At 57.2% G+C, this 13443-nt stretch overlaps 1 protein-coding gene and 1 non-coding gene across 2 annotated transcripts in view; one reads left to right on the forward strand and one right to left on the reverse strand.

Moving 5' to 3' along the window:
* Positions 1 to 93: 93 nt before the first annotated feature.
* DNAI2 (dynein axonemal intermediate chain 2) overlaps positions 94 to 13443 on the reverse strand; it is a 31616-nt gene continuing 18266 nt past the window's right edge. The window contains exons 8-14 of the mRNA XM_068977527.1: positions 10737 to 10960; positions 9120 to 9255; positions 8421 to 8567; positions 7376 to 7603; positions 5435 to 5552; positions 4000 to 4133; positions 94 to 405 (exon numbers count right to left, since the gene is read on the reverse strand). Coding sequence (XP_068833628.1) covers positions 94 to 405; positions 4000 to 4133; positions 5435 to 5552; positions 7376 to 7603; positions 8421 to 8567; positions 9120 to 9255; positions 10737 to 10960 — 1299 coding nt within the window. The remainder of the gene's footprint in view (positions 406 to 3999; positions 4134 to 5434; positions 5553 to 7375; positions 7604 to 8420; positions 8568 to 9119; positions 9256 to 10736; positions 10961 to 13443) is intronic.
* Positions 1444 to 1515, forward strand: TRNAE-UUC (transfer RNA glutamic acid (anticodon UUC)). Its single transcript has one exon. It is a non-coding gene; the product is annotated as a tRNA-Glu (tRNA).

Below are 13443 nucleotides of genomic sequence, written 5' to 3' on the forward strand. Positions count from 1 at the left end.
CGCGCTGCGAACGGGAGGTGGCGGTCTCCGCCCGGGAGGCCGCCGAGCCTGCGCTTCTTCCCGGCTAGCGTCGGCCTGGGCGACCCCCGGACCCTAGGCGCGGCTCTGCATCCGCCCCGCGGGCGCCCGCGCTCCCTGCCTTCCGCCCGCTCGGGCCATGCGCATCGGCTGCCCAGTCCGCTGCCCGTCCATCCGTCCGACTCTCCGCGTCTCCCGGGCGGCGGCGGGCAGCCTCATGTTTCCATGGGTGCTCCAGGCACCGAGGCTGAGGCTCGTGTCGCTGGCGCGGTGTCTTCGCCAAGTGTCCGGTGACAGAGCGGGTGGGGAGGATGCCCGGGCTGCCCACCGGCGCACGTGCAGGGGCACGCCTGTATCGCTTGGGTTGTCACGGAAGAGCCCCGTGAACTAACAGGACCTGATGGGTAAACCCAGAGTCTAGGCCACGATGGGTGGGTCTGTGTGCCTTCTGGCTCCCTGCCTGCTGTAAGACCCACAGTGTTGTTGAGTCGCTAAGTCGTGTCGGACTCTTTTTCGACCCCATGGACTGTAACTAGCCAGGCTCCTCTGTCCCTGAAATGTTTCAGGCAAAAGTACTGGAGTGGGTAGCCCTTCCCTTCTCCAGGAGATCTTCCCGACCCAGGGATCGAACCTGTGTCTACTGGCATCGCCTGCATGGCAGGTGGATTCTTTACTGCTGAGCCATCAGGACAGCCCAAGAGCCACCATACTGTGCAAGAAAGTGCAGGTCAAACGCTGTCATCCCCGTCCTTGGTGGGAACAACAGTGATCGCAGCTGCAGGGAGCACGGTGGAAAGACTCCTGGCCTCAGGAGACCCTGGGAAAACAGGATTCTGGTCCCACCTCGCATCCAGCCTGCTGAACCACCTGGAGCCAGGTTTCCTGTGCCCCCTGGGCCTTAGTTTCCGGGGTGATGGTGAAACTCCATCCACTTCTGATGGAAGAAGCCCCCATCTTAACTGTCTTCTCCTGAAGTTGAGCCTGGCAGCCCCCCCCCCCCCAATGACTGGGCAAGGGGTGTCCAGTGTGGTTCATTCCCCCTTTAAGGAGCTGGGTAAGGAAGAGCCGCTCATCCCCCGGGACTGTCTCAGACAGCCTGGCACACATCCAGAACATGATGCCAGCCTGTGCTCTGGGACTGGCTTCCCTGGCTGCCCCCGAGGAGCTTGTGTTAGGTACAGTTATTAATAAACAGTGTCAGGAACCTGCCCGTGGCCTTGGGGTCGGTAAACAGATAAACCAAGGATAGCCTGGTGGAAACCAAACACTCCTGCAGGGGCTCCCGAGGTTTCGGCCCGTTCTCTGGCCCAGGCTGCTCCCGGGACTGCGCACAGCACTTGGCTGGTTTGCAAGTGGGTGAGCGGCACTGAGAAGGAGGTACGTTCGAAGATGGATCATCTGGATCAAAAACACTTTCCAGGGAATTCCCTGGTGGTCCAGTGGCTAGGACTCTGTGCTTTCATTGCCGAGGGCCAGGTTCAATCCCTGGTTGGGGAACAAAGAGCACAGTGAGGGTAAAAAAAAAAAAAAAAAAAACAAGGAAGATCCACAATGTGTTGAAAGAAAAAAAACACACACAAAACAACCTCTAGGCTTGCATTTCAGACCTCCTGAATTGTATCTGTTTGGATCAGTACAAGAGGCCTCTAACTAATTACACTATAGCTATTTTTCTCTCTTTTCTGTTCCTCCTCATGCATAAATCCCACCCAGGATGGCCCATGCTGGTCAAAATAAGAGGAGCTCCTAAGCAGGCAGTCCCAGCCCATCTTACTTGCATCCTGACTCACCACAAAGTCCTCTCTATTCTCAGACATTCCCTGCTTGACTCTGGTGTTTCTGTCAGTAACACCGCTGTCTTCGAGAGCCCTGTACCTTTAAGTCGTCTTTGAGTTCCCCTTTCCTCTCATCCTCTCCATTCATTTTCTTTCTTGAAGTAAATACATATTCTAAAATGTATTTATTTTTGACTGTGCTCGGGCTTTCTCTCGTCGCTTCGAGTGGGGGACATCCTTCGTTGCAGTGCTCAGGTTTCTTCTCTTGTTGAGGGACACAGACGCCACGTGCCGTGGCTCGGCAGTTGCGGCTCCCGGGCTGTAGACACAGGCTCAGTAGTTGTGATGCCTGGGCTTAGTTGCTCCACAGCATGAAGGATCTTCCCGGAGCAGGGATAGAACCCTTGTCCCCGGCACTGGCAGGCAGATTCTTATCCACTATACAACCAGGGAAGTCCTCTTCTCTTTCTCTTTCGACCACACCGTGTGGCACGCGGGATCTTAGTCCGCTGACCAGGAATCAAGCCTGGGCTCTTGGCAGCGCGGAAGCACCGAATCCTAACCCAAACTCTACTCTGATCCTGGCGGTTCTACTTCGGCAAGCGCGTCTCCTCCTTGTCATCTCCTGGCCGCACGCCCTGGGCTCCAGCTTTTACCTCTTCTCACCTGGATGGCATCACGGCCTCCTGGGCCCCCTGCCTGCTGTCTCCCTGACTTTTCAAAGCTATGCTCCAACCTGGAAGCAGAAGCAGGCCTCTGTTTCTGGGAGACAGAGAACAGCCCTAAGTGGGTTCCTAGCAGCCCCCCTTTGCCACCCCTGGGGCCAGTGCCATCTCAGGGGCCTCTGGACCCAGGGGAAGCACTTGGTTTCTAACAAAGGGCAAGGAGATCCTTCTTTAGAGTTCCGCCCTGGGGCCCACAGAACCCAGTTGCCCGGCAGAAGGGACTGTGGGGCCGTGACCCCCAGAGCGCCGAGGGCTGCCATGGCGGCAGTGTGCATCGTCGGCCAGCGGCATCGTAATCGATCAGGTCGGCCGAGAGGAAAACACAGGTCCGGGAGGAAGCAGACTGTCCCCCGGGTGTGCATGGACCCGGCATGGGGGGCCCTTAACTGCCGTGGACACACCAGTCCGGATGCTGCTTCCGCCACCCTCCCGTCCTGCTTGGATGGGCCCCTACACCCAGGCCCCGTCATCCACGTTCCACACCCACGTGGCAGGTCTTTCCAGCGGCGTCTGGGTCTCCAGTGATGCATCACGGTTTTGTCTTGCTTCCCATCGGGGAAGACTAGGCAACAGGCTCCAGAGGAGGCTGAGGAACGAGAAGGCGGGTGATCATCGGTGAGGATGGGCGGTGATGGGTGTCGCATTCTCAGAGCCCATGATGCCCTTTACCACGCTGTGTCTGTGGGGACCTCCTCTCCGTTCCCACACCTGTTCCTCAAATGCCATCTGGCACCATGGCACGTCTGCACCACAGTGAAGGGCTTGAGACTCCAGAGGTGGCCCATCCTGGCCAGCACCAGCCAAAGGCCCAAATTCTGGTACAGTGAGGGAATACTCTCCCTGGGAGTTCATCGGCCAAACATCTCACGAAGCGGTCCGTAAGTGTGCCCGGGGCCAACGCAGGGAGCTCTGACTTTCTCCCGGAGGTTTCACTGGCTAGACTGTTTTCTGTAGTGAGGGTTTCTTGGCCTCCGTGCTGCTGACGGCTCGGCCGGGATGATTCACTGTGGTGTCGACTGTCTCGTGCACCCCAGGATATTTAGCAGCATCTGTGGCTCCTATCCATGGGATGCCAGTAGCGCCCTCTGTGTGGTTATGTCAGTCTGAAATGTCCCCAGGACTCCCCTGGTGGTCCCGTGGTTACGAATCCGCCTTCTGATGCAGGGGGACATGGGCCTGACCCCGTCCCAGGAAGATTTCACATGCTGCGGAGCACCTGAGCCCGTGCACCACCAACTGCTGAGCCTGAGTGCCCAGAGGCCGTGCTCCTCGACGAGAGAAGCCACCGCAATGAGAAGGCTAAGCACTCCCGCTAGAGAGGGGCCCCTGCCCTCGGCAACTGAAAGCCTGTGCTCAGCCACGAAGACCCAGCGCGGCCAAAAATAATCAATTAATTAAAAAAATCAAAATGTCCCCAGACGTGGCCAAGTGTCCCACTGAAGGCAAAATCACCCCCTTGCCCCACCACTGAAACTGCTGACCTTCATCAGGCAGTTTTGGGGCTCCCTGCGTCCTCCTGCAGTGAGGGGCCCATCACAGGAGACCCCACAAAGCAGGATGTGGGATGTGCCAGCGGCCCCTCCCTGGATGCAGGTGGGCCGGCCCCTTCCTCCTCCTGGGAGACCGAGGAACAGGGTGCGTAAGGGCATAGGCTCTGGGGTCCCCTCTGTGCCACTGCTCCCACGAGACTCAGGCAGCCCCCTCCCTCTGGGTCTTGCTCGGCAGGTACGTAGTGACTCAGGGATTGAAGGTGCTGATATCACCCCATCTGGGGCTATTGCAAAGATCAAGTGCTCGACCCATATGCCCCTTGATGACTGTTTTTATCATGGCAACTGGATTTTTTTTCCCTCTTTGGGCACAAGGGGTGGCTGACCCTGGGTCCTTCCCCAGTGAGATCCTCAACACAGGTGGTTTTTAAAAGGGCACTTCCGGTCACCTTCGGGACCAGTGGCCACCAGTAGACTGAACGGTGGTCCGGAACTTCTCCTGGCACAGGCCGGCTTCTGCATGGCTCTCTGGTCCTACCGTCTCTGGTCGCTGAACGCTCTGCGTTGCCGTGGTTTCAGGGCAGCCCACCGCCCCTGCTGCAGCCGCAGAGGACCTTGCGCCGCACCCAGCCTGTGGTCACCTGCCCTGCAGGCTCACGGTGAGCTGCCTGGGCTCCTATCCCCGCACCAACCCTCATGAGCCCAGTCAGCTGGCACATGCCCACCTGCCTCCCAGAACCCATTTCTCCCTCTGCTGAGGAGGAATAGTCAGAGCAGAAATCTTCAGCGACTTTATCAAAAGACAGACAGAGATAACTTGAAAAGCTTCGAGTACAGGAAGCATAATAGGCACTAACCTTTAGTACTGTCATTATTCTTATTAATAATTGAACTTTGCAAGCACGAAGATAGCAGAAAGCTCGCTGTATTCACCTGGCTTGTTTCATCCGTCGTCTCTCACCCTTTTGGAGGTTAACATCTCCCAGGGAAGTTGCTTGGGAAAGACATCTTAGAAGTGGACAGGCTTTAAGTTCAGTGAGGGAGAGTGAGAGACCCCCGCCCTTCCCCACCCACAGGCCTTCCCAAGCCCCGACGGTGGCCGTGGCCAGCCCAGGGGAGGCTCTGCAGGCTTGTGAAGGGAGGTGCTCGTCGGGGCAGCCCTCGAGAAGCTGAACCCACGGGGACGGTGGGGTTAGGGGAGCTGGCTGAGCTTGGCTGAGGACCAGCTTGGGGAGGAACCTGTGCCGCTTCCCTCCCTCCGAGGGGAGTCGGTGGGGACCGGGGATCTGGCCCCCGGGCGAGGGGGCGGGGTCAGAGTCCCTTGTCCCCTCTAAGGAAGGCGGTCAGCCCCCACTTGTAACACCAGGACGGTGCCCAGAGATGAGACAGAGGCACGCGTGAGAGCTGGGCTCTGGTCAGGGCTGACCTCCCAGCGCTGGACTCTCTCCACTGCCTCCTCCCTCCCCTTCGCCGTCGCCTCTTTCTTCCTCTGCTTCTTCCTCTCCTTGCACCTCCTCATCTGTGTCCTGGTTTGGCTGTTTCAGCTACGGAAAGACAGCAGAGACTCGTTGGTGGGCAGGACTTCCTCACACCAGGACGTTAACCCCTGAGTCCGGGAATGCTGGGCACCCAGGAGGCCATGCAGCCAACACCACGGCCTCAGGGGCTGAGCGGGCACTCGGCTCTAGTGGGCATGGATGGCGGGCACCTGCCACTTGCTGCCTGGGTGGCCGTGAGCTACCTCCCCCAAGATTCACTGGCCCCCCTGCTCTGAAGCCTGGCGTGATTCCTTCAGGGCAGTGGCTGGGATTAGAAATAATTCAGGTGAGGACCCAGCAGAAGATTCTCTGTTCTGACTCCAGCACGTCTGGCTAAGTGCAGAGGCGCAGAGATGCGTAGGAAGCCTGCGGCGAGCGGCAGAGGGAGGGCGCCAGGCTCAGTGAAGCGTAAGCCCTTCTGAGAGTCAGTGTCTCCATCCAGAGTGCTCCAGCTGCTGTGGGGAGCGCGTTCAGGGTACAGCAGGCACGGAATCAGTGGCCGCATTGCACTTTGTCTGCGGACCTTCTGGAGGGCACAGCGTGGACGGCTTAAGGGGAGGCCCAGGCTACAGGGTCAGAAAGCCTGACTCCAGCCTCGCCTCTACCACCCCCCCGCCCCCATCCCGGACCACCGGATGGTGTGAGAATAAGGCCACTCAGATCCGACTGCTTCTAATGCACAATGCACCCACAGAAGTCACTGCCTGTCTCGAGACCCAGCGACAGGGATGCGGGGAGCAGTCATGAGATGGAACCCGTCAGCTCCTCCGCATGCTCACCTAGCTTCGGACCTGGCCACTCCCTCACTGCCTGAAGACTGGCCACCCAGCCCCTCTTGCTGCTGGGGGCTGGCTTCACGGGCCGGTGATGGCCTCTCCCCTGCTTCAGCGCTCTGTTTTCACTGTCTCGAACGTCTCAATACTTTTTATTTTTGGCTGAGTGGCATGTGGGATCTTAGTTCCCTGACCAGCGATAGAACCCGGAGCCCCTGCAGTGGAAGCGTGGAGTCTTAACCACCGGACCCGCCGGGCAAGTCCATTGAGCTGCTCTGTGCGTTTTCCTTCCTCCCCTAACAAGGCAGCCAGTCTTGCCAACAAGGGCAGACACTGTTCCATGCTCACTCGTCCTTCCCCCTGGCACGTTGGGCTTTTACACTTTCGCATTTTGGCATCTTATCCCTGGGCCCCTGAAGGTAATGGTCCAGGCAGACCACATCTTTTCCTTCCTCTGCCCCCTGGTACCCAGGAGGCCCTGGAAGGTGACCAGACACCGCCTTCATCACTCAGCCTCCTCCTGTTCCAGATGGAAATGAAGGAATTAAGACGTGAAGTGACCAGCCCAGGCGACACAGCTAGAAAGTGCTTTGGCACAGGGCCACGGCTGGATGCCGCTGTCTGGTGGACTCTAAGTTGGGCCGACTCTTGCATGGATGGCCGAGCTCAGGACCAGTCTCACCCCCTCCTGCCGGGTGGGGTCACCACGGACCTCGTAGGCCCCTCTGTGCCCTCCAGGCCTCCAGGCCCCCTCTCCTTTCATAGCTCATGTAGCCCTGGGTCCTCATCCTGTTGGTCACTAGCATGGAGTTCAAGGTGCCCTCTGGGGTGTAGGCAGAGGATTCTGAGAAGCTCAAGGAGCTGGAAGCCTGTTTGGAGACTTAGAATTCCCCAGGAGGAAGGGAGTCACTCTCCCCATTTGCCAGACGGACAAAGGAAGGCCTGCCTGGTGGGGCCACTTGCTCGGGGCTCCCCAGGAAGTCAGCAGGCAGGCAGCCGGGGCCCCGTGGCTCCCTCCCGCCCAGCCCACCCTGAGCCCCTGCGCAAGGCCCCTACAGATTTGGGCTGCTTCTTCATGGCTTCCGCCTCCTTCTTCTTCAGCTCCATGAAGATGATGTCGAAGAACTCCTCCTCGGCCTTGGTGACCAGCTCCTCCAGGTTCAAGACAGGCGGCTCATCCCTCAGCTCGTCATCCCGGCCCTCGGCCTTGCCCTTCTCCTTCAGGCGCATCTCACGGTGCCTGGCCTCCAGAATCTTCTCCCGCCGGGTCTCACGCTCGAATATCTGGGGCACAAGGACAGGGAGGCCGTGGGAGCGGCCGGAGGGCGGTCCCAGCTCCCAGCGCAAGGGGACCAGTGGGCTGGCCTCACTCTGCTCAAGGCAGCCCCACAGAGCTCTGCTCTGGGCCGATGGCAAGAAAGCGGGGGCCAAATACTGGGGCTGGCAGGAGGGGAGCAGGGATGCCAAATCACGCAGTTCCAAGGAATACCAAGTGCCTGACGCCGGTGTGAAGCATGCTCCCTGGGGTGTGCAAAGCTGCATCCCTGGGCCCCCGGAGGACCAGTTCAGTGGTGGGACCGCATGCCCAGGCGGAGCCAGGAGGGCCTCCCAGAATCTCAGCACCAGGGCGTTTCAACCCCTCTCAGTGGCCCATGGCTACGGGGAGGCGTCTCTAGGACTCTCGGCCAGGGTGACGGATCTCAGCACCCCAGCGCCCCTTCCCCCGAGCAGTCCCTTCCAGCTGCCTCTCCACTGGCATCAGCTAAGCTTCCTCAGACAGGCTCGGCTGCCCCAAATGTATACTGTTTTCAATTAGACAAAACGACCAAGTCACACTGCTTGGATCTGAAGAAAACCGAAGCCTGGAGAAGTCAAGAGACTTGCCCAGGGCCGCTGGGCTTCCTGAGCGGTGAAGCCTGGGCGGGTTCAGACACGGCCAACACCCATCTCTCAGGCCCATTCCCTGACCCTCCCCAGAATGCCCACCCACTTCCCAGGAGGCGGTGGAAGCGTGTCTGCCCTTTGCTGACCAGCCCACTTGGCCGGGGGCCAGGCCAGGACCAGAGCTGGTGTGCCCACCTCGCCGGGGGCCCGTACCTACCGCAGAAGCCGTGTTCTTCTCATTTCTCTGGAGGGTACACAGCCCGTTGGAGACCTCCAGCAGCGTGGTCGTCCCCAGCTGGGAGCCACAGGCGATGAAGCACCCATTGTCTTGCACCCGGAGGCAGAAGAGGGCTTCATCACAGACCTGCTGGAGGGCCGGGCAGACGCGGGGGAGCCACGTCACCCTCTGCTCATCTGGCCATCTGGGTCTTGGGGAGGCTTAGGCCGGCAGCCCCATTCAAACACCCCTGGGGACTTCCCCAACCGAAGGGGACCCCAGCCTCAACCCACAGGAGGGTGTCCACACCCAGGTCGGTTGCAAGACCCGTCACTCCAGCCTCAACTCCCACCGTACCCCGCCCACCACACCCACCCCCTCAGTGGCCACACAGATCGGCGTGTGGATCCTAGTTTCCCAACCAGGGATCGAACCTGGGCCCCCTGCATTGGAGGGCAGAGTCTTAACCACCGGACGGCCAGGGAAGGCCCTCCAGCGCCCCTTTCATTCTGTGGTTTCCCCAGCCCGGCTGTCTGCCACGCCCCCAGCCTGCAGGTCTCTGCCCCGCCCCTGCTGATAAGATAAGGCTGGCTCAGCTGGGAGGCTCCGCTCGGCCCAGGCTTGGCGGGAACAGGCCTGGTGGGAGGAAAGGCCAGGCTTCTGAGGGCGTGGATGCACCAGGAAGGGGGTGCACGCGACCTTCAGGCTGAGGGCAGGGTCGCACTGCTTGAACACAAAGTCCCAGATGTCCAAGGTCCCGTCCATCTTGGTGGTGAAGAAAACCGCCGGCCTCACGGGGCTCCAGGCGCCATCAGTGAGATAGGCCATGTGGTACCTGTAGGGAGCCAGAACCTCCGCTCAGGGACCAGGGGGGATTGGGATGTAGGGAGAGCCTGCTGAGCTGAGACCCTGCTCATCCAGCCCCTCCCCGGCTCCTGGGTCTCAGCCTGGAAGTTCTTCCCGGTGTCTGACTTCTAGCCATGCCAGCCTCACCACCCACGGTTCACAGTTTGCACTGTAAAGGGTTCTGGTGTTTCTCTATACCTAACTCAAGGGCACAGGCATGGGCCTGGTCCCCTGGCTATGAGACTCACTTGAAAAGGCGTTGGAGGAAGGAAAATCTGCCCAGAAACGTTCACACTATTCAGATGAAGAGAGGGCTATACTGCCTACTTGATTTAACCTCGATTTTCAAAGATTTCTACAGCAAAAAATGAAACTGCACCCTTATGTTATATACAAAAATGAACTCACAATGAGCTAAAGACTTAAACATGTAATCTGAAACCATAAAGCTTCTAGAAGAAAACATAGAGTAAAAGTTCCTTGACAGTGGCCTTGGCAACGACTTTTTGGATTTGGCACCAAAAGCATAAGCAGCGAAAGCAAAAATAAGTATGTGGGAGTGTATCTACTTAAAAAGCTTCTGCAGACCCAGGGAAGCAGTCAACAGAACGAAAAGGCAACCTAAGGAATGGGGGAAAATATTTGCAAACCAGATATCTGATAAAGGTTTCACCCCCCAAATATATACGGAACTCGTGCAACTCAATTAAAAAAGCAAAACAAAACAACCCAATTTAAAAAGTGGGCCAAGGACACGGACAGACATTTCTTCAAAGATGACAAATAAACAGCTAACAGGTACGTGAAGAGATGCTCGACATCACTAATCATCAGAGGAAGATAACCAAAACCACAATGAGATATCCACACCTGTGAGGATGGCTAAATTATTAGCAAAGCCAAAGATGAGTGTGGGTGAGGATGTGGAGAAACGAGAACCCTTGTGCACTGTTGGTGGGAATGCAAATTGGTGCGACCGCCATGGAAAACAGTATGGAAGGTCCTCAATCCTGTTTCTGGGTCTTTTTCTTTTTTGGCTGTGAAGCATGTGGGATCTTAGTTCCCTGACCAGGGATCGAACCCACAGCCCCTGCACTGACAGCAGAGTCTTAACCCCTGGACTGCCAGGGAAGCCCCCCGTTTCTGGGTCTTTATCCAAAGGAATTGAAGGCAGGATCTTTAAGAGACACCTGCCCCGCTTCCATGCTCACTGCTGCGTTATTCACAGTTGTCGAGATACGGAAGCAGGCTCAATGTCCATCAACAGATGAGTGGGCCGCTTGAAGCTTATTCCCTTTCTGAAGTCGCTGAATCAAGCTATTTCCTAGCATTAGCTCGGATGCTTGGAGAGAAATGTTTGCTCCGTTTTTATGGGTGGAGACACAGAGGCTCAGAGCCCCCCTGGGCTGGGCCGGGCCCCCTGTCCCGTCCAGCGCCGGCACCCCTCTCCCGCCCCAGTCTTCCCCTCACTTGGTCCACATGATGGACGACTCCCGGCTGTCCTCTGACCAGATGCGGGCGGTCCAGTCGCCGACGGTCAGGAAGTTCTTTGGGTAGAACGGGTTTCTCTGCAGGGCGTAGATGGGGCCGTGGTGGCCTGAAAAGGTGCACACGATCTTCTCGGCCGGCGTCTTGCCCTTGCGGTTGCAGGAGATGACGACGCCTTGCTCGGTGCCCACCATGAACTTGGTCGGCTGTGGAGGGGGTGATGCATGAGTAGAAGGCTCCGTGAAATCTCAGCTCAGGGTTAAGCTGGCAGGGAGAGCAGCCTTCTGGGGCCAGAGCGTTGGGGCCAGCGGGCTGGGGGCCCAAAGTTGCCTTTGGGTTAAGCCTCTGCTTGAGCTGTGCCCCGCCCTTTTTGGGGGGCCGCCCCCACTCTTGATCAGCTTGAGCAGACCCCACCCTTCTTTAGCACCTGCTCAAGGGCCCCGCGAGTGAAGCCCCCAGGCATCTGTTCCCTAGAGCTGCGTCACAGCCCTCCATGCAGCACCATGCTCGCTAAGCATTTTGTCAAAAAAAGATCCTGAATGTCTGTTTACACACACAGTCAGTGACTGAATGAATACTGTGACCCCTGAGTCCAGAAGAGCCCCCTCCAGCCTCCAGCTACTACTCGCTGCAAACCTGGGCTTCACTGTACACCCATGTCTAATGATTGTTGCTGGAGTTTTTCAGTTGTTTGCTCTTTGCTTTGTTTTTTTAAATGTATTTGGCTGTGCCGGGTCTTCGTTGGGGCATGCGGGATCTAGTTCCCTGACCATGGATTGAGCCTGGGCCTCTGCTTTGGGAGTTCAGAGTCTTACTCACTGCACCACCAGGGAAGTCCCTCCATAGCATCTTTACTCACAACAGCTAAGAGGTAAAAGCCACCCAAGCGTCCCAATGAATGGAAAAACAAACTGCGGCCTGTTCACGCGCGTGTGTGTTAGTCGCTCAGTCGTGTCCGGCTTTGTGACCCCATGGACTGTACCAGCCAGGCTCCTCTGTCCGTGGAATTCTCCAGCAAGAATACTGGAGTGGGTACCCATTCGCTTCTCCAGGGAGTCTTCCTGACTCAGGGATTGAACTTGGATCTGCTGCACTTCAGGCAGATTCTTTACCATCTGAGCCACCAGGGAACCCCAGTCTATTCATACAATGCGATCCTATTTGGCTTCAGAAAAAAAAAAGAGGAAAATTCTGCCATGTGCCACACTGTGGATAAACCTTGAGAGCGTTGTGCTAAGTAAAAAGAGCCCGTCACAAAAAGACAAACAGTAAGAATTCACTAAAGTGAATGGGGACCCGGAGGAGTCAATTTCATAGAGACAGAAAGCCAAAGGGACTGAGGGAAGGGGAAGACGGGGAGTTAGTTGATTAAAAGATACAGAGTTCGTTTTGCAAGATGAAAAAGTTCTAGTTCTGGAGAGCCCACAGTGTAAATATACTTAACACCACTAAACTGTCCACTTAAGAATGGTTAAAGTGGAGACTTCCCTGGTGGTCCAGGTGTTAAGAATTCACCTTGAGTGCAGGGGACACGGGTTCAATCCCTGGTCGGGGAACCAGGATCCCACATGCCGTGGAGCAACTGAGCTCACGAACCACAACTAGAGAGTTGATGCGCTGCAATGAGAGATCCCACTCGATACAACAGAGATCCCTCGTGCCACAACTAAGGCCTGACACAGCCAAATAAATAGTTTTTAAAAAAAAGAATGGTTAAGGTGGTACATTTTACACTATGTGCTTTTAAATTTCTTTTTCTTTTTTTTTTTTTTTTAACCACAATTAAAAAGAACGGCTGGGCTACAAACGGAGGGCTTGCTTGCTTAGTTGCTCAGTCGTTTTGGATTCTTTGCGACCCCATGGACTGTACTCGCTAAACTCCTCTGTCAGGGGGATTCACCAGGCAAGAATACTAGAGTGGGTTGTCATCTCCTCCTCCAGGGGATCTTCCCAACCCAGGGATCAAACCCACGTCTACTGTGTCCCCTGCATTGCTGGAGGATTCTTTATCTGCTGAGCCATCGGGGAAGTCCCATAAATGGGGTGGGGGGGTCGTTAAAGGAAAGTGAAAAGAGAAAGCTTGAGAGGCCCAGAAAAGTAAGGAAGAACGCCAGCTCCAGGGCCCCTCGGTGGGGTGAGAGTGGAGCGCCCCGCCCTGCAGCCAGAGCCTTGGGTTTGAGCCCCGGCTGCTCCCTGCTCTGGAGACTAACCTCCCCACTAAGACTCCTGTTGTTTATCTGCCAAGTTGGGATAATGCTAATCCCATCAGCTTACAGGACGGTCACGGGAGACCGCATCAGGCGGCTACAAGGGGCCAGCACATGGCGTCCACTCAGCGACAAGGCGGCGGGCAAGCGGGGACCAGCAATGGTGTGGCCACTGCGTCTAGAGCCTCGCCTAGAAATCTCTGATTCCAGGACAGAACCTTTTTCTGAGTCCTCCCCATAGAGCCGGGGGCTTGGGGAATGGGGGGCGTCCAGCAAAGTTGTCATCCCCCTCCCCCCACCACATTCATCCCCCAGCTTGGGGTGGGGGAGGTGCTCCCAGGGCAAGGGTGAGGCCAGAGCCCGTCCACCTCCAAAGGGCCTGGGAACGATGTCGGCCTGGAGGCAAACCAGTGACGATCCCAGGAGGGAGTCAGGCCAGGAGCCATCCGGGAAGGTCATTTCATTGCTTTGGAAGGAATCCT

The sequence above is a fragment of the Capricornis sumatraensis genome, chromosome 8, assembly GCF_032405125.1.
Source record: "Capricornis sumatraensis isolate serow.1 chromosome 8, serow.2, whole genome shotgun sequence".
In the NCBI taxonomy this organism is placed as follows: Eukaryota; Metazoa; Chordata; class Mammalia; order Artiodactyla; family Bovidae; genus Capricornis; species Capricornis sumatraensis.